Below are 23,067 nucleotides of genomic sequence, written 5' to 3'. Positions count from 1 at the left end.
ATACTTGTCTCTGTGGACAGCACACAACACAGAAGAACATTCATCAGTCCCTCACCAACTGTTGGCCTGAGACTGCCCTCATTGCCTGGCCTTATGGGCCTCATCCTGGGTTAGCTCCCAGCATGGCAGTTAACCCTCAGAACCAGAAGGAGAAAGAGAGTGCAAGGGAGACACAATGTCACAGTTTTGCACCCCTGGAGTCCCATTTGCTATATTCTCACCTAGAGAGTGCAGCCACTCTCTAGGGAGGGGATTGTATCCAAGTGTGTCTGTGAGGAGTGAAGGATCCTGAGGCTCTTTCAGAAGTGGAGTTCTCAATTATGCTCTCATTGTGTGTTGAGAAATCTGCATCGATGATCTGATGCAGTTCACACTGTCATTATGATGCAGCGAAGGATATTGAACGTTACAAGAGGATGGCAGCTGTTCAAGGGCATGCTCCTTTGGAACCAGCAATAGATTACAGAATAGCTTCCAATGCACTGCTTAAGGTTGTCTTTCTAAAATTACGGGATTGTTTTGATGGTTTTGATTAAAATGGAAAATTCTGCTTTTCTCATTTGTATTTGCTGAGAAAATGCCCTCATTTCCTTTTTCCAATTCCCTAGGCATCGGCAGCACCTTGGCCAACAGTCCTGAAGCTCAAGGCTCTGGAGTTGTGAATCCTGGTGGTGTCCACTCTCCTGTGAAGAGGATGCGAGCTGATTCCGTGTGGTTCCATGTGATCCCGAAGTCAGAAGAGATGCTGGAGGAGATCTCTTGGCTGTTTAGTTCTGGGTCAGAGTACAGATTCTTCCTGCGAGTCAATAGTGGACCAGATTCTCACAAATGGCTTGGCCTTCAGGACAAGTTCAAAGGGAGGATTCAAGTGCCCAATGTCACTTCCCTTATGATTGAGAATTTGACCTTTCAAGACAGCGGGCAGTACAAGGCTGAGGTCAGAGACACATCAGGATTATCATATAATCAGTTTTTCCAGCTCTCTGTCTATGGTAAGTGACTGCCCCCATCTGTGTTCTGGCATATCTCCTCCTGCTTTTGCCCAGGAACGTGTCCTAGGCCTGCTGTGCAGATCTCACCAGGCAGTGTTGTGAGTGTGCATTTGTCTCTGATCACAGTGTGTGCCACTACCAGCAGTCAGCAGAGCAGAGACCCATAAGTGGGGAGAATCACCCCAGTGTTTTATGAGAAGAAATTATAACATTTGAAAACTGGGGCTTTTGAAATAGTAGTAATTTTCTTTATAGCATTGTGGTTACTTCATTTCTGTATTTTTTATTATTATTTTAAAGATTGTGAGCAGTAGTGTCTTAACACAGCAGAGCGCTGTGTTATACCTGAGTGATGTAGGGCTGTGAAGGAGAATCCCTTTCTTGCCTTTCTCCCTGTCCTGTAGGCTGTTGCCATAACTTGGGGCGTGGTCCTTTTCTTTATGCAAACCTGCCAGTGTGGGTGAGGCCTCACTTTGCATTCTCTGAAATGTTGTTCTTTTTACTAATCATTACCCCACGGTGCCAATATCCTTATTTGCTATCTCCAGTTCCCTTTGTCATGGACCTTGCATCTTCACATGATCTGAGGATGATGACTTGGACGTTACTCAGGCTACTGTGCTGCTATCACATGTAGAGCCCCCATGTACCTAAGGCCTACCTGTCCCCTCCCCTTCCCTCAGCCTGGCTCACACCTCACTCACACACACTCCAGAAATTAGTTATGAAATCCTTAGTTACTGTGGGAGAAACTTCACACTGGGAATATTTTCTAGGCAACCCAGTTTTCACCTATTTTTTTTCCCTTCAAATCCTCTCCTCATTGTGAAATATCCTGCCACAAATAGTAATTGATATGGCAACTTGAATCCCATATGATTTCTAGAAGAGCTTGAGAACATGCTCCATTCTCTTCTTGTCTGTTCTACAAGCCTAGTTGCATATTTTTCCCTACTTTGGATCTGTCATCCCTGTCACCACCACGGCATCACCCACAAATGGGACCTTTCCTTGGCCTACCAGTGCTGCCCTGTTTTCCTCTCTCAGAAGGGTTGTGCTTTCCCAGGCATCATGGCAGCTTTTGCTTCAATCACTTCTGCCTTGCTGGAATGAATGCACTCTCCTCGAAACCATGGGCCCATGAAAATGGAATTTAGTCTATACTGTTCTAGTGTCTCAGTTAGATCTGGCTGTGAACTCAATTGCTGCTGCCCCTATTGTGATTTGCTCAATGTTTAGTATTTGAAAATTGTGTTTTGTCTGTGATGCGCTTCCGCATTTCTCACAGGCCAGTGTCTGGGCTCAGTGAGGTTATGGTGAGAATATGCTGCTTGTGATGACTACACACAGCTGAGACCCCAAGCTTCTGTCTCCCTCTGCCCCAGAGCCAGTGCCTGTTCCTCACCTCATGGCCAAGTCACCATCCTTAATGTCAGGCTGGTGCAACATCACCCTGGAATGCAGTGTCACAGATGCCACTGAGGACCTGAATGTGACCTGGGAAAGCACAGGCCTGAACAGGGAGCTGAAGAATGGAAGGACACTGTGGCCAGCCCCCACCTCCTGGACCCTGGATGTGAGTCTCCCCATGAGTCAGCCCAAAGCCAGCCTCAGCTGTGTGGTCAGCAACCCGGTGGACCAGAAGACTGCCACCTTGGAGCTTGATGATATCTGTGTCCAAAGTGAGTATAATTGAGTGGGCCCTGGGGTCTGAGGTTTCATGACTTTTCTCTCTGTCATATCAAGCAACACCCTCTCTTACTTTTATACTCATCTCAGAAGCATGGAGTCACATCCTACTGGCTGTTAAAATTCTCTCATCTATAGAGGCCTGTTGGACTGTCTCTTCCCCAGCCCTTTTTACCTTGTGGATGCAAGTTGTCTTGAGAAAAAAACTGTTGCTTGCATTTGTTTCAATCATCTGTGTTGTCTCTGGGATGTGACTTCCTATGACTCTCTGATGGGTTCTCTGTCTGATGCTCCTCTGTCAGTGTTGTTGGTCTCACTCGCACATTTCACCATGAACTGCTTGCTGTAGTTCACTGACAGTGTCCAGCTATGGTGAGCTTTTAAGGTAGTGCTTTTTTTTTTTTTAAAATTAATTGCATTGCATTATGTGACACAGTGTTATAGGCACTGGGATTCCCCCCACCTCTCCCCGAACCGTCTCCCCCTTGTGGATTTCTCCACCTTCTGCATTACCACAGTTCAAATTCAGTTGAGGTTCATTCATTGGAAGTATTCACCCAGCATAAAGTCCAGCATCTTATTATCCTAGTGAGTTCAACGATTTCTTGTTGAGACCATCTCTGGTCTGAAGGTAAAGCCAGCAAAGTATCGTCCCAATCAATTAAAAGCCCCAACATAACATCAACAACAATTTACAATACGGTAGTACTTCTTATAAGGAGTTGCACAGGGTCAACCTGGGTGAAGTAGTAATATAATTCTTTCATGAATTTGATTTTCCTGTGGACCTAATGCCTTAAGAGAAGGGGTCATGTCTTTTTCTACCTTGAATATCTTTTCTCTTTTTAAAAAAGTCTTTTTAAAATGTTTATTTCTATTTGAAAGACAAATTTACAGAGAGAAGGAGAGACAGAGATCTTCCATCCACTGGATCATTCCTCACATTGCTACAATGGTCAGAGCTAAAGCATTCTGAAGCCAGGTCCAGGAGTCTTTTTGGTTCTCTCATGTGGGTGCAGGGTACTAAGGATTTGGGCCATGTTCTGTTGCTTTCCTAGGTATAAAAAAGGAGAAGGATGAGAAGTGGAGAAGCTGGGACATGATCCATTGCCCAATGAGATGCTGACACTGCAGGTGGAGGATTAGCCTATCTGGTCATCACAACTGGCCCTAACATTTCTCCCTTTTTTCATTTTTAGGATTTATTTATTGTTTATGGAAAAGCAGATCAGATTTATGGAGAGAATGAGAGAAAGAGAGAAAGATCTTCTGTCCATTGGTCTATTTCCTAAATGGTTGTGAAGGCCAGAGCTGAGTTGGTCTGAAGCCAAGAACCAGGAAGCTTCTTCAGGGTCTCTTATATGGGTGCAGGGTCCCAATTCCTTGGGACATCCTCCATTGCTTTCCCAAGCCATTAGCAAGGAGCTGGATGGGAAGTGGAGAAGCCAGGACCTAAATTGGTACCCATATGAGATCCAGGTACACAAAAGGTGAGGATTTAGGCATTGAGCAATCATGCCAGACCCTCTAGAATTTTAATTCTAAAATGAATTTCTGATCATATTTGCTCATAAATGGTACTTCATTGAATGAATGGATGACCCAGTACACTGAATGGATGTCATTCTCTCTCTAACTCCCTCACGTCTGCCCCTTTCCCGCCCTCCTCCCACCCTCAAGAGCTGCTGGAGGGATTTGACATAGCAAGACCATTAAGTACATCTTCTCCACACTTCCATCCTTAAGTCAAACACTTACCATGACATAAGATCCTCTGGACTTGAACTCCTATCACTACCTTCTGAGTTTATCATGGCTGCTCCCTTGATAGTCCTTCTAAACTGGTCACTTCAGCCCTGACATTTTGACACATACACTTTCCAAATGGAAACATTTACTTACTAGCCTGTTGTAGCCTGTGTATTCGAAAAGTCCAAAGCCTTCCCTAAAGCACTAGCAAAAGTGTGAAAGCTGTCGTAGGGTGGGCATTTTTCCTAGTGGTTAAATGGCTGCTTCATGATGTATGTTTTATTTACTTGAATTCCTGGCTTTGGTTCCCAATTCAGGCTTTTCACTTTGGAGGGCAACAGGTGATGGCTCAAGTAACTAGGTACCTGCCATCCATATTGAAGGCTTGGATGTTCCCAGCAGTGGGAACTGTGGGTATGTGGGAAGTGATTCAACATAATCTCTCAAAATCAAGCAAACATACAAAAACCAGTACACACTCACCTGTGTTGCAGTCACACTCTGTCTGGGACCCGTCAGTGTTTTCTCAGCTTTCCCTCCCTGGTGATAAGCTTCTCCCAAGGTGAATCCCTGCTTTGTGCATCTCAGCTTCTGCCATCAGGCAGGAGCTTGGTGATTGGTGAATGGCTCTCTTATGCTCCTCTGCCCTCAGTTTCTGAACCAGCAGGTCCCTTCCAACTTCTCCACCTGCTTTTCCACTTCATCTCCCCTGGCAATAGTTATCTCAACTTTTCTCCTGTCTCATCCTTTGTTTACTCTTTCCTTGTGAGAGAAACAGAGTCACATGGACAGGCTAACATCACGACAGTCATTGTCGTGACACTTCTGATTGTGCTGCTCCTGGTCGCTGGGATAGTCCTTTGGAAGAAACGTGGAAAGAAGAAAAAGAGCATAAAGGAGAAAGAGACTGAAGGAGGCAAGTTTCCCTTCTCCTTGAAGTTCCAGCTCCTCTCCTCCCCCACTGGTGGTCCCTACACCTGTATGATGTTGCGCTGGATGAGCCCTGCAGAGAAGCTGTTGGGGTTGACTATGCAGTTGGGGTCAATGGCATGGGGAGGTTTACAGTTTCCCAGGCACAAAACCAATCTTTAGTCTGTGGATGACTCAGGTGCTGCCTTGCAGGAAGACCATGGGACTAATGATGACGATATTGACTATGTACAGTTGACGCAGCAGGAGACCCAGGGAGGCAAGGTGAGAGCTGGGGGTGGTGGTCAGAGTGGACACTCACGAGCCTCTCACGGCTTAACCATGGGCTTTCCCAGACCAGACACCTGCTGTTTTTCTCAGTGGTTAATGATGTCAACAGTTTTATAAAAAGAAATTTGCAACTTGCCACTAGGGTGCCTAGTGCTTTGGAAAAAACACAACCAGCACAAGTTCATGGGCAGGTCCCTCGGGGCCTCTCTATTTCTCAGCCCTTCCACTTACCCTCTGCCTTGCATTTCTAGTGTGAAGGTGAGCAACATCTGGAAGAGAAAGAATCTGTCATGACCATCTACAGTAAGGTCCATAACCCAGGCCAGCCCATGAAGATCATCTGAGTGGAGGAAGCAGAGCCTGGCCCCTCTGAGCACCTGCACACTGAGCCTTATGCCGGTAGGCCTCTGGTTTTTCTAGCTCCTGTCCAACAGCAGGTGTCCTGGTCTGCCTTATCCTGGTCTGGTGGCCATGACTCCAAGGCTCCCAGAGCCTGTCACGTTCTCTGCCACAGCCTCAAGCTGCTGTCACACTCAGGAAGAAGAAAGGCGTGAGCTCTTTCTTCTCCATTTTGACACCAGAAGCCTTTCCACAAGAGGACCTACCTGACTTTGAACATTGCTGATCCTCACTGTCTGCTGGGTCACTGGAGCACATCCTGGTGGGAACATGAGCACTGGCATGGAGACATGACAGAGGTGCTGACTAATAGGAGGGCTGGATTCTAGATTCTTAGTTGAAGATAATGGAGCGAACCTGGATGATTGGGAGCCTACAAACAAGTGGCTGAAGATACCTGTGCTGGGGCCCGGCACGGTGGCACAAGTGGTTAAGGTCCTTGCCTTGCACCCCCGGGATCCCATATGGGTGCTGGTTCTATCCCGGCAGCCCCGCTTCCCTTCCAGCTCCCTGCCTGTGGCCCGGGAAAGCAGTCGAGGACGGCCCAAAGCTTTGGGAACCTGCACCCGCATGGGAGACCCGGAAGAGGCTCCTGGCTTCGGATTGGCATAGCATCTGCCGTTGTGCTCACTTGGGAAGTGAATCATTGGACGGAAGATCTTCCTCTCTGTCTCTCCTCTCTGTATATCCGCCTTTCCAATAAAAACATAATAAAAAATAAATCTTAATGGGCACAACTGGAAACTATAATGCTAAGGGAAATGAGCGAATCCCAAAAGATTAGATACCACATGTTTGCCTTGATTTAACCTGTAATTTTTTGTTTGGTTGTTTGTTATTTTTTGAACCTGTCATTGATACTGTCTCAACCCAGATGTTTCGAAGAAGGGAACTTGCATTATTTTTAACATATTGTTTGCCCAATACTATGTCAATTAATTCCATAATGTTGTATATTGATACTGAGGCCTTGTTGGGGCTTTTAACTGACCGGATCTTTACTCTGTTAGACCTATCTTCAGACCATAGAAGGTCTCCCCAAGAGGCCACTGAACTTATCTGGACAATAAGACGCTGAACTTTATGCTAGGCATGTGTTTGCAAGCAATGAATCTCAACTGAACTTGAACTATGGTTATGCAACAAGGTGGAGGAATCCACCCTGGGGGGAGGGGTATGGGAGGGGTGGGGGGAATCCCCAGCACCTATAAAACTGTATCACATAATACAATGTAAGCAACAACAACAACAAAAAAAATCGTCAAAAAAAAAAAAAAAAGATACCTGTGCTGATTTTTCATGAGCTCTCTTGAGCAGTGTGTGTGTGTGCGCGTGCACGTGCGAGTGCATGTGCAGCTCATGGACCCAACGTCCACTGTGCAGGTGGCCCAAGGACCTGGACAGGTGACCCAGGTCCCTCATTACCCCCTTTCCTCGGAACTCACAGACCTGGCACTGACCATGCAGGTGGGCCCAACAACTCAGGCCAGGTAACCCAGGCCATGTCAGACTCCCTGCTCCCAGGGTTCATGGACCAGCATCCACTAGCCCCAGACTGTCATGACTTGCCTCTCTTTGGCATCCACCTGAGGGTGCTGCAGTCTGGCTTGGTAGAGTCCTAACTGGTCCACACCCATTCCGGTTCTTACTATTGGGTGTTATAGCCCAGCCACACCCTGCACATGGATCAGTTGGAGCCAAGACTTTGACCATCCCATTCTAGCTACCTTGCCTCTCATGAGTTTCAGTGGGCACTGAGTCTAACACAGTCTGGCGCGCCCCAGACCTAGTCCACACCGAAACCAAAGGAGACTGTAGCCATGTTCAACCCACAACGCTGCCCCCACTCTGGCCCTGGTACTCACCAGTGGGAACCACAACCCAGCCAGGGCATTCCCGTAACTCCCCAACCAGGCTTGTTCCCAGCCTCAAATCTTGCATGTGCCAACAGAGATTGATGTTCCACAGGGATGAGTCTACATACAACCCTCACAGATTCTGCCTCTAGACCTGAATCTCTCACATGCTGATTAGTGTCACGGCCCAGCCTAACATTACCTATCTGCTGTTCTGACTCTCACTGGTGAGTACTGTGATCCAGCCCTGCCAGAGAGGCCCCCAGCCTTAATTTTAGTGTGTGCCATTGAGTGATATTCAGTGAGGGCTATTGCTAATTAGCCCAACTCAGGTATCCCGTGTGTGCTAATACTTTGATCTGATCCTAAAAGGTCTTCCCATTTCTCCCTCCAAATTGCTTGGTCTCAGCCCCCTCCATTACCTGTAAGTACGGTGGCCTTGTCTATGGAAGCTCCTCATTAGTCTATTCCTCACCTGCACAAGAACCCTTAAGTTCCTGCTTGCTCCATCTGTGCCATCCCCTACACCCCCTGTAAGACTATACCCCAAGATCACAGAGCAGGTTGCTGGGCTGTCTGAGGGCTTTGCTAGGTGCCATTATCTCCTGGGCCACCTGACCCAAAGTCCTGCTAGGCACCCACATCCCTGAGGCTCACTGGCCTGGCTGCATGCATTCCAGTCAAAAGATTCAAGCTAGGGGTGCTCGCTTTGGCAGCACATATACTAAAATTGGAACGATACAGAAAAGATTAGCATGGCCCCTGTGCAAGGATGACATGCAAACTCGTGAAACGTTCCACATTTTTATAGAACCTGGTTGAATATAAACCAAAATTGAAATGTCTATGAAGAAGTCACAGGATGAAGTTGAGAACCTGCATTTGCCTATTAACATGTTGGTTAATCAATACCATGTCAATTAATGCCATAATGTTGTAAATTGTTGTTGATGTTATGTTGGGGCTTTTAATTGATTGGGACGATACTTTGCTGGCTTTACCTTCAGACCAGAGATGGTCTCAACAAGAAATCGTTGAACTCACTAGGATAATAAGATGCTGGACTTTATGCTGGGTGAATACTTCCAATGAATGAACCTCAACTGAATTTGAACTGTGGTAATGCAGCAAGGTGGAGAAATCCACAAGGGGGAGACGGTTCGGGGAGAGGTGGGGGGAATCCCAGTGCCTATAACACTGTGTCACATAATGCAATGCAATTAATAATAATAACAAAAAAAGAGATTCAAGCTAGGGGACCAGAGTCTCACCAGGAACCCTGTCCCCAGGTCTCTATTTACCTATTTAAAGGCCAAGTTATATATAGACAGGGAGACACAGATTGATCTTTGTTTGCTGGCTCACTTCCAGAATGGTTGTGATGATGAGGGTGGATATGCTGGACAAAGGGATGAATCACATCTTACGCAAGAAGCAGCAGGATGGTGGATTTCATTATGCAATCTGAATAATGTACAAGTTGAAAGTGATGAATAGTTCTTTTGAAATTTTCCATGCAGTATTTTCAGACCATGGCTTATTAGGGTAACTGAAATGGTAGGTAAAGGATAATCTCTGTACTCATCACCACCCTGCCTGGTTCAGTACCACTACTATTACTCTCCAACACAATTACAGCAGCCTCATAGACTCCTGTTGTTGTTCTGAGACTTTATACTTACTATCAAAATAGTATCCCCCAGGATCCTTTCAAAATTGAAGTTGCTTCATGTCACCCTTTATTCTGAAGTTTACTATGGCTTCCTTTTCACCTGCCAGGCCCTGCGTATTTTATGCTTCACTCCTCCCTTGATCCTGTGTAAGACACTAGGCTTTTGTCGTTGCTTTAATTTTCCAGGGTTGCTCCTACCTCAAAACCTTTTCTTCTGGTTGGAATTTTTTTCTCCAGGTTCTGCATGTCTTGTTTCTTGCGGGTATTTTGGTTTTGTCCAAATGTCATCCTATTAGTAGGGTCAATCTTGACTGCTTCCCAACTCCAATTAAAAGTGCACCAACAGCGATGGTGCAAGTGGTTAAGGTCCTCACCTTGAATGCCTGAGAACTCATATGGGCACCGGTTCTAATCCCAGTGGCCCTGCTTCCCATCCAGCTCCCTGCTTGTGATCTGGGAAAGCAGTCAAGGATGGCCCATGGCCTTGGGACCCTGCACCAGCGTGGGAGACCTGGAAGAGCTCCTTGCTCCTGGCTTCAGATTGGCTCAGCTCCAGCCATTGCGGCCACTTGGGGAATGAATCATCGGATGGAAGATCTTCCTCTCTGTCTCTCCTCCTCTCTGTATATCTGACTTTCCAATCAAAATAAATAAATCTCTACAAAAAAAAAAAGCGCATACCAACAGTAGTTATGTGGCCAGTTGAGACAGTCTGGCCTACTTTGGAGTGCCCGGGTCTGGTTGTGGCTCTTCGTATTCAGATTCAGCTTCCTGCTAACGCACACCTTGGGGGCAGCAATTGATGACTCATACTTGGGTTTGCCATCCCTATGGGAGACCCAGATTGCTTATTCCAGGCTTAACTCTGTCTGTTGCATGTATTTAGGAGACACAACCAGTGAATGATAATTTCTATCACTCTCTCCCTCTTCTTTTTTGATTTTCTCCTTCCCACCCCCCAATAAAATGGGTGAATAAAACCCTGCACTCTCCTCCTAGTGTCCTCTCTCCTCCCTCCTCTGATTCTCTCCATTGCACTATGAGGGATGTGAGGCAGGGTCCATTTTTAGGAGCTTTGGTCTAAAGACAAACTGATAGAAAAAGCAACAAGTGTAAGGTGGAGATGTTAACATGTAGATTCCACTGCTTTTCCCAGGAAACTGTAGTCTAATTAAATATTAAACTTACAGATAAATAAATAGCTAATAAATGCCAAATCTGGGATTTAGTCTGGTAATCAGATCCTAAAGTCTGTATTCTCTCTTCTCTCTCTTAAAGATGTGTCTGTTTATTTTTTAAAGGCAGATGAAGAAGAGAGAGAGAGAGAAAGAGAGAGTGAGTATACATACATACTTATATTCTAGAGGAGCTGTACAATGGAGACTAGCATACCAAGAAGTGAAGATACATTGTAGCAGGCATCTCTACTCCCAAATAAAAGATGGACTCTCAATGAAACTGTCAAATATATCTTGACAATACAATGCCAGACTTTCTAACATTGTTCATACCTATCAGTATGTCAGGACATACTGAAGTAGTAGAAAGATGGACTTGTGCCGGTTGTTGAAGGAGTATATTATTACAATAATGTAGGGGAAATTTGTTTTGTTGGGAGAAAGGGGTATTGAGAGGGAGGGAAGGTAAATCCCTGAGCCTATGGAACTGTATCACAGAAAATAATAATATTAAAAAAAGAAAATCAATTCACCCTTATGTGAGGGCTTATCTCTGGATTTTGTTTTTTCCCACTGTCTTCTTCCATGTTAGCACTATAATGACTTGGTCATTTCAGTTTTGTAGCATATATTGAAACCATGATGCAGATGTCTTGTGTTTTTGTTCCTCTTTTTCATGATTATCTTTGACTGTTTTACAACTTTTGTGTTTTGGTATGAATTTTGGGTTGGTTTGCTAGTTGCTGCAAAAAATGCATCTGGAGTTGGGTAGAATTTGCATGAAGTGATGCAAAAGTTTGGAAAATGTTGCCATATTAGCAATATTATATTTCTAATCCACAATATGTCACATTTTTTTGTTTAGGTTCTATTTCATTTCTTACACTAACATTTTGCATTTTTGAGTGCTCTACTAGTGGACTTCTCTTGTTAACTTTGCTGGGTAATGTTTTGTCTATTGTAGCAGGATTGTTTTCTTAACTATTTTAAGAGTCTTCATTACTAGTGTATGCAAATAAAGTAATTTTTGCATTTACTTTGTATCTTACAATCATGTTGAAGTTATTTATTAGCTTTAGTCATTTCTTATTGATTCATTTAGCTCTTCTATATCTAGGATTATGCCATGTTCAAATAGAGACAATTTTAATTTAAAAAGATAGTATTATTTTTAAAGATTTATTTTTATTATTTTTTCATTGGAAAGGCGGATATACAGAGAGGAGAGACAGAGAGGAAGATCTTCCATCCGATGATTCACTCCCCAAGTGAGCACAACGGGTCGATACTATGCCGATCCGAAGCCAGGAGCCTCTTCCGGGTCTCCCACGCGGGTGCAGGGTCCCAAAGCTTTGGGCCGTCCTCGACTGCTTTCCCAGGCCACAGGCAGGGAGCTGGAAGGGAAGCGGGGCTGCCGGGATTAGAACCGGCGCCCATATGGGATCCCGGGGGTGCAAGGCGAGGACCTTTAACCACTTGCGCCACCGCGCCGGGCCCGATAGTATTATTTTTAAAGCAACAGAAATTTATTGTCTCACAGTTCTAGAAGGCAGACATCTGGAACCAACGTGTTGGAGGGCCACACTCCCTGCACAGCCTCTGGGGAAAGCTGCTTCTTGGTTTACTTCAACCTCTCAAACTCTGGGTATTCTTTGCCTCATGACATCACAATTCCAATCCATATCTCTAGTTTTCACAACACTGCCTTACTGTTTATGCTCTTATTATAAAAACATCAGTGGTCCTTGGTTAGGAATCTGCTGTATCACTGTATGAACTCATCTTAATTTAGCTAATTACATCTTGCAGTGGCTTTAAAGAAAAATTATTTTTAAAAGATTTATTTATTTTCATCAGAAACGTGGATATACAGAGAGGAGGAGAGATAGGAAGATCTTCCACCCAATGATTCACTCCCCAGGCAGCCGTAACAGCTGGAGCTGAGCCAATCCGAAGCCTGGAGCCAGGAGCTTTCTCCAGGTCTCCTACGTGCGAATGCAGGGTCCCAAAGCTTTGGGCCATCCTTGGCTGCTTTCCCAGACCACAAGTAGGGAGCTGGATGGGAAGCAGGGCTGCTGGGATTAGAACTGGTGCCCATATGGGATCCTGGCACTTGGAAGGCAAAGACCTTAATCACCACACTATTGCGCTGGGCCCGACAATTTTAATTTTTAACTTAAAAACATTTATTCATTTAAGAAGCAGTGTCTATAGGAAAAGAAAGAGACAGAGAAAGAGAGAGATTTTGCATCTGCTGTTTCACTACAATGGCCAAAATGACCACAGCTGAGGCTATGCTACAATGCCAGCCCTGGGGCAGTTTTTATCCTGTCCAAGCCAAGTAGATTTTGTTATTTTTCTTAATTGCTCTGGTTGGAATTCAGAGTACAGTATGATTGTTGTTTGCACACACCTTTGTTTTGTTTTTGATCTTGGGAGAAAGTTAACTTTCTATTCTTACATGAAAATGCTGTGTATTTTTAAAATAAACATTCTTCATTAGGTAGAAAGCATTCTCTTCAGTTCGTTCTTGTTCAGGGGTTTTATTTGTATTTTAATAATTTTTTATTGGACAGGGAGATGAGATTTTTGGAGAGGAGAGATAAAGATCTTCCATTGGCTGGTTCACTCCATAAATGGCTGCCATGCTGAGTTGAGCCTATCTGAAGCCAGCAGCCAGAAGATTTATCCAGGTCTCCCACATGGGTACAAAGTACTAGGCACTTGGGCTGTCCTTCACTGCTTTCTCAGGTTACAGGTAAGGAGTTGGGTGGGAAAGCTGGAACATGTACCAGTGTCCATCTGGGATCCTGGCACTTGCAAGGGGGAGGATAAGCCAGTTGAGCCATTGTGATGGTTCCTTCTTTATGTTATTACATTTAATTTTTTGTTTTAATTTGAAAGGCAGAATTACAGAGAGAAGGAGTGACACACCAGCAGATATTTCATACTCCGGTTTACTCTCCAAGTGGCAGAAATGACTGGAAGTGAGATAATCTGATCTGATGCTAGGGTCCACGAGTTTCCTCTGGGTGTCTTCTGTGGGTGCTAGCAAAATGTTAGTGTAAGAAATGCTTCCATAGTTGAGAGGGATGTGTGAGCATCTGATTACAGGTCAATTATTAGCGATGTGAGTGGGACACATGTTTTGGTCTATTTGTTTTTTTCCTTCCTGTATATGCAGGGAAGGAGGGGAAGAGGGCCACTCCTGGTTGTCAAACTGCATCAGCACCCTGGGATAGGGGATGGCCATTTGAAAATGCCTTAGAGACCCTGATGTGGGGAAGAGTGTGATGAGAGTGTTACTTGAGTGGTTTTCATATTCATGAGACATAGTCAGTTTAGTGCTCCAGGGTTGAGAAAATCTTTCCAATGTCTATTGGTTGACAAAGTCCATCTTAGTGCATCCACAGACCCAGACACATGCTGCAAAGTTTGGTCAGGAGAATTGTTCAACCTGTTTCACTTTCCATCCTCTGAAGTGGCAGTTAATGCCACTTGCTGGCTTAGATGGGCTGGCTATCATGTCCTTCACATGCAACTGGACATGCTATCTATTGCACAGGCATCAGCAATTGAGGATGCCCAGTCCTGATACATGCAATCCAAGGTGGGATTATACATCCTGTGATTCTCCTTGCAACCAGGATCTGAGTTCAGCAGCCTAGTCAGTGGATTTCCCAAGAAACCTCACCTTACCGGTGACCTCAGATTTGACCCTTGTGTGTGCCAACCAGTAGAGGTTTAGATTTTGTCTGTCACCAGCACCAGCCAAGGCACATACTGGTGGATGCAACTGCCTGGTCAGTTCCATTTAAGGCTCATATCTCATGCAAACCAATGAATGCTATGTCTCAGCCCAGCCAGTGTGTCACAGACCCAGTAATCACTCATACCAGTGGTTTCTGCAGCCACAGGTATGATCCCCAAGACCTCCACCAGGCCTGCCCCTAGATCTGGTTTGTATGTGCCAGCCTCTGCTGCCATCTAGCCAAGCCCAGCTAATATTGCATCTGAATCTTATGCACACCTGTGGGTGCTGAAGCTTAGCTCAGTGACTTGCCCCAAGACATGGTTCACATGTATGCCAACATGTGTTGCTTCCTTGTCTAGCCTGTGCCACCATCAGCCCTGGTTCTCATGCTTACCAGTGGTAGGTACAGCCCAGCAGGGGATGGCCAGTTCCTTTCTCAGACATGTTCCCAGCCCTGGATCTTGAGGTTACCTGGGCACTTGCCGGCTTGTGCTATGGCCTAGCTTGGCTGGCCCACACCCATTCTGGCTGTCATGCATGCCAGCAGATGCAACAGCTTAGCCCAGCCTGGTCCACTGCTAGACTGGCCTATCCCCAGTCCCAGCTTTCATGCTCACCAGAGGAAGTGGCAGCCCAGCAAGGAAGTCCTCGAAGTTCCCTTATCAGGCTCACTGAGTCCCAGCTCTTAGCTGTGCCATCAGGTGCTATAGCCCAGTCTGAGACAGCCCATTCCCAGACTCGGTACTCACTAGCAGGAGCATCCTAACCCGCCCCAACTTTGTCCACCCCAGCCCTTATGTGAACTGGCAGGTGTTGTGGTCCAATTTGGCCTGGCTCACACTCATGCCAGTATGTGCAGTGGACTGACACTGCATTGAGGCCTCAGAACTGGCTCACACATGTGCCAGTGGGGCTGCAACCCAGCCTGCTTAGCCTTTTCCCAGTCCCAGCTCTTTTGCTCACTAGCAGGATCTGTATGCACCATGGGAGTTCAGCAGACTTAAATCTATGTGCTACCTTATTCAACAATTCCATGTATCTTCTCATAATCAAACCTTCTGAGGATAATGACTTGGATGTCATTCAGATCACTGTGTTGCCAACATGTGAGGAATTCACCTGAACCCAAGGACTTCCTGTCCACTCTCATTCCCTCGGCACGAGCTTGCCCCTCACTCACTCCACCCCCAGAAACTCAGCTCTCTCAAACCCTTGGATGATGTAGGAGAGAGTTCACACTGGATGATTTTCTGGCAAAGCCATCTGCCGACGCTTTCTGTCCTAGTTCCTCTATGTGTAGGGAATCACTGTCTTGGGGACAGTGACTTCTGCAACTTTGAGTCCATGTGATTTCTGAGAGGGGCTTAAGAATCTGCTCATTCTTTTCCTGTCTGCACCACAAGCTCAGTTTCCCATTTCTGCCCACACTTGGAGCTGTTGTTCTGTTCAGCACTACTGCAACACTCACAAACAGGGGGAAACTGGGCTTTTCCCTGGCCTACCAATGTTGCCCTATTGTCCTCTCTCAGAAGGGCTGTGTTTTCCCAGCCTTCATGTCAGTTTCTGCCCCAAGTGTCTCCTTGGTGGAGAGATCCCACTCTCCTAGAAACCATGGGCCCTTGAAGGTAGAATCCAGTGTTCACTGTCCCCTGGAAATTTTAGACTTGCTCACTCCAAAAATCTGGATGTGAACTCAGTGGCTACCATCCCTAATGTCATTTCCTCAATATTTGGCTTTGAGGCAATTGTGTTTTGTCTTTGTTGTGCTCTCACCTTCCTCACAGGACAGTGTCTGTTCTTCAGTGAGATCATGGTGAGAATACACGGCCTGTGATGACTGCACACAGTTGAGTCCCCATGCTCCTGTCTCCCTCTGCTCTAGAGCCAGTGTCTGCTCCTAAGCTCCTGGTCAAGTCACCATCCTTAAGGTCAGGATGGTGCCATGTCATCTTAGATGCAGGGCCATATGGACCACTGAGTACCTGAATGTGACCTGGGGGAATACAGTGGTCCCTTGCAGGGCTGAAGCAGGGAGGGCCAACAGGTTAACCCCCACCTCCTGGACCCTGGATGTGTGTCTTCCCATGAGTCAGCTGGAAATCAACCTGACCTGCATGATTAACAACCTGGTGGGCAACAAAACTGCTAACTTAGACCTTGGTGATACCTGTTTCTTAGGTCAGTTTAACATTGTACTGGAATCTGAGGATATCTTGCTTTTCTCTCTGACTCATTGTAAAACCCTCTCTATTTAGTTACTCTCTATAGATATTTGGAAGTTACATCCAGTTCATCTCTGCTTTTAAGATTCTTCCATTCTTGAATGCCTGCCTCCCATAATTTACCTTTTATTAAGGTTCTGAGTCATCTTTTGAGAAGCAGATCACATGGTGTTGCTCAGCAATGTTGTCTATAGTTTGTGATCCCCAGTGACTCCCGAAAGCATTTTGGATTCAGATGCCTTTCTGTCTATGTTTTAGGCCTCACTCACAGACTTCACCAGGAACTGCTAACTATGGTTCCCTGAGAATGTCCACTATGATGAGCTTTTCAAGCATCACTTTCTTAATGAGCTGTACATGATCTTCTCACACTCAGTATTCATTCCTTATTATTGGAATTCAATTGTCCGTAGACTAGCATACCTTCACGAGGGAGTGTTGTCCTTTTCTCCTTTGAATTTCTACTCTAAACATGGCCTCTGGTTAAAATTTGCTCACAACAGATGTTTCATTTAGTAGTCAATGACCTGGTACCTTGATTGAACCTCATGTTCTCTAACTTTATTTTATTTTATTTAAAAACTTATTGGAAAGTTGTAACTACAGAGAGAAGGAAGGCATGGAGAAAGATCTCCCATTTGCTGCTTCACTCCCCAAGTTTCTGTAATGGCTGGAGCTGAGCCACTTGAAGACAGCAGTTAGGATCTTCTGAGTTTCCTGTGTGGGTGCAATGCCCCAAGGTTTGAGCAGTCCTCTACTGCTTTTGCAGGCTACAAGCAGGGAGCTGGTTGGGAATAGGAGCAGCCAGGACATGAACTGGTGCCCATATGGGATCCTGGTGCTTGCAAGGTGAGGAATTAGCTACTAGGCTATTGTGCCGGGCCTGCTTTCTAACTTTAGTGTAGGAGCTGTTGGAAAGGTGTTAACCACTTTGCACGGCCAGGTCTCTGAACTGAGAATCCACCACCCCCACTCTGCGGCTACCTTCATACTTGGCTATTCCCTTGGCTGTCCCTCTTTTGTTGAGAAATTCCAGCACGGGCACTTTGATACAGTTGTTTCCCAAAATGTGGTGATCTTCATAATCAGACTTTTGTAGCTTGAGTAGTTGGGAAACTTCCTCTCCTCTTTAATGATTTACTTTTCTGAGTGCCTCCTCTAAGAAGCCTTGTTTGAAGACCTTGACCAAGGTACAAAATTTATAGCAGAAGTGAGCATTTTGCCTACTGGTTACAAATTTGGTTATTATTCTTATTATGCATACCTGAATTCCTGGATTCAATTCCTATCTCTGGGCTCTGGGTTCCATTTTCTGCCAATTTAGACCCTGGAAGGCACATGTGATCAGTAAAGAGTCATGTCCTTGTACCCACATGGGAGTCCTGGATTGAGTTCTCAGCTCCTAGCATTGCCCTGGATTGTGGGTCTCTGTGGAGTAAACCAATGCATAGGATCTGTCTCTTGAAACAGATAAAAACACATATACATTGGTTGCATCCCCTATCTCTGTCTAGAAGCGTTTTTATTTTTCCTAGAATTCTATCTCCAGTGTGAGCTTTTCCATGGGTGAAGCCAGGCATTGTGCATCTCAGCTTTCCTGGCTTCAGACAGGAACTTGATGATCAGAGAATGACTCTTCCATGTTCCTCCCATGTCAGCTGCTGAACTAGGTCCCTTCCAACTTCTACCCCTACTTGCTCTCTTAGTCACCTCATGGCAATGGCCCCTGCAGCTTCTGTCCTGCCTCATCCTTTCCTTATTCATTCAGGAAGGCAAGGACAATGTGAGAGCTGAACATTTATTTGCTTTGAAGGCCTACTTCTGGGCTTTCCAAGTATCTCATCTATTTTCACAGTCATGCAATACTAGTAGTTTCAACTAAGAGAATTCACACTTGATACTTAGAGAAGAATGGCCTCAGGCAGCCTGGAAAGACCCTCATTGACTTCCAGCAATGTGACATCCAATAATGCAACAATTACAAGCATCCAAATTCTAGCAGCAGCATGAAGTGGGCTCCTTTACAGTTTCTCTAAAAGGGCCAAAATAACTTTAAGCCCCTTCATTTTATTCCAAGTATCTTTATAAAGAATTCTAACTTCTAGAACTAGGATAATAATAATTAGTAGTATTAAAGTCACTTAGTTTGTGCTGCTGTATTATGGCATCTATAAGCATATACCGATGTGTGTCATCTCATGGTCACAAACTCATGTGCTGAGTGCTCTGAAATTTCCTACTTGGATCCATTTTCTGGACTGCACACTTTGAATAGACAATCGTTTACTTAAACAGCCCACTGGGATGTGTAACAGGCATGTCCAAGTTGTCATGTTTAAAATGCATCTAGTTAAAGTGCTTCCTACAGAGCTTCCCATTCCAACAAATGTCACCTCTATTTTCCATTTGTTCTGTTAATAAAACCTCAGTGTAATCCTTACTTAATTCATTTGCTTCTTCCTCATACTCTCTTTAGCATATATTGATCTAATTAATTCAGATGTTAAATACATACTGATTTTCATTGTGTATGTGCTCATTATGTTACTACCTCCTACCTGTGTTATCCACTTCTTGTTGATATGTGGAATTATAGATACAGTCAAACCCCATATAAGTGTATGCTCTGTTTTCCTTTGTATATGAATATACGAAGAAGTTTAATTTCTAAATTAGGCCCAGGAAGGGATGGAAAATAATTACATAAAAACAAAGCAAGTATTGCAATGTAGTACAATAAAATATTTGTGAATGTTTATCTTTAAATATTGTATTGTGTTATGTTTGTCTTCTTGAAATGTAATGGGATGATGCAAATGCCTACTTCAGGATGTGAAAAGAGGTGAATGAGACAGGAAATGTGATGTGACATTAGGCTTCTACACATCAGTTCTTTGAACAGAGGACTGCAACATTTCAAGTTGATCTGATAAGCAAAATGATTGCCACATGCCCACATGTGGGTAGATATAGGTAATGGATATACTGGACAAAGGGAGGACTTAGATTCCTTTAAGTGAGGTAGGATGTCAGGAAGGGTGTAAGGGTAGAGGGTAGATGGGATTTGTGTATATGAGAACAACGCTGGCTGCGTGTGCAGGGAGGGAGTTACATGAGAGGCCAGCACGTGGTTGACACAAGTTAGCGCATACCGACCTTTGTTTTGGCTCCATCCTGCTGGGTCCTGCAATGTCTATCACTCTACCTTCCTGGGCTCCACCCACCGGTTGCGGAAGAGCAAATGGTTTCTGTGAACACAGTTTTTCCTGTTTCTTTGCCTTGTCCTTTTCTGTTTCTTCTGTTTCTTCTTTAGCTGCAGAAGGCCGGACCTGCCATGGGGTCCTGCTTAGGAACCTCTGTTCTCCACTGGACCTTGGGGCTCCTGGTGTGCCTCAGCCCCCTCCTCTGTGAGTGCTGGGCTGCATGGAAGGGAGGGCTATGGGAGGGCTGGGTTGGCTTGGGCTCTTGAGTACTGCAGGGCTTTCGGGACCTGTAGTGTGGGGAACAAGAAGAGAAAGTCTTAGTGTAGCAATTGAGAGATATATCACATGCATCTGGGCCAGGATGGACATAAATGGGAAAGAGGGAAATGGCATTTGGTGGGGGCCTGGTGTCGAGGTGCGACCATGGAGCCTGTGCCCTGGGCTTCAGAGGAGGCTTTCTCAGAGACCAAGAAGCCTTCTGTTTCTACACAGTGAAACACAGGTGGAGCCACATGCTGAGAGAGCCAGGGACTGACTAGGAATGTTTCTCCTAGGGAAGAATCTTGTAGAGGGCTCCCCAGGCTGAACTCAGGGTTTCAGAGAATCTCTGTAGCTGTCCTGGTGTGGGAATTGGAGGAGGTGCCTCTGGCATGGACGGGTTGAGCTCTGCCCCCAGCAGCTCATCCTAGTGGGTGTAGGAGGGTGCCTGGAGGTCTCAGGCTTTCCTTATAACTGCTCACCCACTTTGTATCCTGCTTCAGTGTGTGTTTTACTTTATATTGTGGAAACAAGCTGTCACTGAAAAGGTTGCAAAATATTCAAGATAAACTCTTTCTAAGCTGGGATGAGGTGTGCATGATGTCTACCAGATCGTTTACCTTGGGCACTATACTTATGCGATCTGTTAGTTTTAGCTGATTGGAACAGCCTGGAGTGACCCATTGTTATTATTTATTTTCTTTATTTTATCTTACAAATGTCTTATTTTTAAGATTATTTATTGGAAAGGCAGATGTATAGAAGGAGAGAGACTGAAAGAGAATAGAGAGAGCAAGAGAGTGAAAGCAAGATGAGAGAGAGAGTGATATCTTTCTCATTGGTTAATTTTTAAATGGTTGGAATGGCTGGAGCTGGATTGATCTGATGCCAGGAACCAGCAGCTTCTTCTGGATCTTTCACACGGGTGCTCTGCTGCTTTCCCAGTCACATTAGCAGGGAACTGGGTTGGAACTAGAGCAGTAATGGCTCAAACTAGTGTTCATATGGGATTTGGTGTTGCAGGCAGTGACTCAACCTGCTTGCAATAACATCAGCTCATTAGAAACCTCATAGGGAATTTAAGTGAGTTCTGAACTCTGCCTTGTGAGAAGAGAATGCCTCTAAAAAGCCAATGGAGCATTCAGGAGAAATCTTGCTGACCGGCTGAACTGTGCCTGATATTCACCAGATGTATTTAACATGCATGATGTGTACGTAGGGTCCCTTGGTCTTGCTTACAGGAATCTATTGGGAGCAATCCTTTGTTCTTTATTTCCAGGAGTGTCCTTCTTAAATTCATCAATAGCTTTCTTTCCACAGACATTGTTAGTGGCCATTCCTATATTAAAGAAAGTAATTTTCATCTGGTAATAAGTGAGTTTGCACTTCTCTAGGGCCTGGCTTTTTTGGTATAAGCCAATGTGAATTTGTTATGATTATTGTGGATGGTGAGAGACCACACTGTTCACAATGTAGGATGTTAAGAGGATTCTTTATTGTCCAAGCTTAGCAAAAGCAAGTCCCATGACAACCCATGTGCCACTGTGCAGTGTGGATATAATCAGGAGTTTTTATACTGTCATTCTCCAATATGATTGAGAACCATGTAGGACAAACAAAGTTTCCATTTCTTCAATTAACTAAGTTTCTGGAGGGAGGGAGAGAGCTACCTGATCTCATAGTTTCCACGTAATTTTTTTTTTAAAATTGTAAACTAACACAGTAGGAAGTAGTAGGAAGCAAGGTGCTGTGAGCCTCCAGAGCCATTTCCATGCTGGCAATGAACTTGAATGGTGCAGGTGGTAGGAAGCACAGGATGCGTGAAGGGCTCTGGAGTCAGTTTCATACATTGAATTCACGTCAATGGGGGGAGAGGAGGTTCAAAGGGAGGGTCGCTGAAACTCTGCGCTATCAATAAACTTAAAAAGTAGGTGCTAGCCACAGGAAGATTAAAAATGAAAAATTACCACTGTGGATTTTGACCTGTTTGACAGTGTTACCAGATCATGAGAGTCAGTATGTCTATGTCACTCTTAGTCTGTCCTGAGTGTACCTTACCTTATCCTTCCGACAGATTGTTTATCTCCTTCATGTGTACTATGGTGTGAGACTGGCCAAGGCTACTAAAATCTTGTTATTAGGCTGAGGGACAGGCTTTGTGGGTCCATTCTCTCTAGCCACCAGCTCATTGTCCTATACTGGCATGGACTTCTGTTGAGTCTGTTTGGGACTCCTTTTTGAGTGGGAGGTCCCAAGCTGTCACTGTGGCCCCTTCCACTGTCCTCCACAGCAGGACAATTCTTCATCCTTAAGCTCATCCATCCTCTTTTTTCTCTGACTCTGTACCTGAGACTGGCCCCAGGGTCCCTTGTCCTCAGACACCCTGATGAAGGATATTATGATTCCCCCACTGTGTGGGAACTTGGCCTACAAGATGATTTGTTGACCAGGGTATGCCCTTAGGCTAGTTAGACAGAGGCAGCTGCTAAAAGACTCAGTGAGCCCATGCAGTTCCTGCCTGGTTAGAGGTGACATCAGCTTCTTCCTCAATGACCCTTCTCATGATGTAGACAGGTTGAAAGACTAACACTGTTCTGACCCAGATTACCTATTAAAGTCCCTCAGGATGGTGTCCTCATGGGAAGGGTTTTAAATTTTGTCCCTCAGCAAGTCCAGTTGCCGTCCTTCTCTCATGGGAAAAGCAAGCTGCTTCTTTAAGCTCTACATTCAGTAAGTACTTAACTACCAGGGGCATGATTGTCCCCACACTTGTACCTGTGGACAGCACACAACACAGAGCACCCATTCATTCCCCACCAGCTGTTTGCCCAAGGCTTTCCTCAGTCCCTGGGCATATGGGCCTCGTCCTGGGTCAGCTCCCAGCATGGCATGATC

General features: G+C 45.2%; 1 protein-coding gene and 1 non-coding gene across 2 annotated transcripts; both read left to right on the top strand.

Annotated features, from left to right (window-relative positions):
• Positions 1-608: 608 nt before the first annotated feature.
• LOC121159187 (SLAM family member 9-like) lies at positions 609-6,113 on the top strand (the record flags this gene model as incomplete). Its single annotated transcript, XM_040984168.1, has 5 exons — positions 609-992; positions 2,378-2,674; positions 5,203-5,346; positions 5,539-5,624; positions 5,879-6,113. Coding segments are annotated over 5 exons (914 nt in total), but the record flags the coding sequence as incomplete, so codon positions are not given.
• A 2,472-nt stretch (positions 6,114-8,585) lies between these two features.
• Positions 8,586-8,692, top strand: LOC121159188. The gene has a single exon (XR_005884318.1). It is a non-coding gene; the product is annotated as a U6 spliceosomal RNA (small nuclear RNA).
• The last annotated feature ends 14,375 nt before the right edge of the window (positions 8,693-23,067 follow it).

Source organism: Ochotona curzoniae, unplaced genomic scaffold, assembly GCF_017591425.1.
Source record: "Ochotona curzoniae isolate NIBS_2020 unplaced genomic scaffold, NIBS_Ocur_1.0 contig_4071, whole genome shotgun sequence".
In the NCBI taxonomy this organism is placed as follows: Eukaryota; Metazoa; Chordata; class Mammalia; order Lagomorpha; family Ochotonidae; genus Ochotona; species Ochotona curzoniae.
The sequence above is the reverse complement of the archived record's forward strand: the minus strand, read 5'-3'. Positions and strand labels throughout refer to the sequence as shown.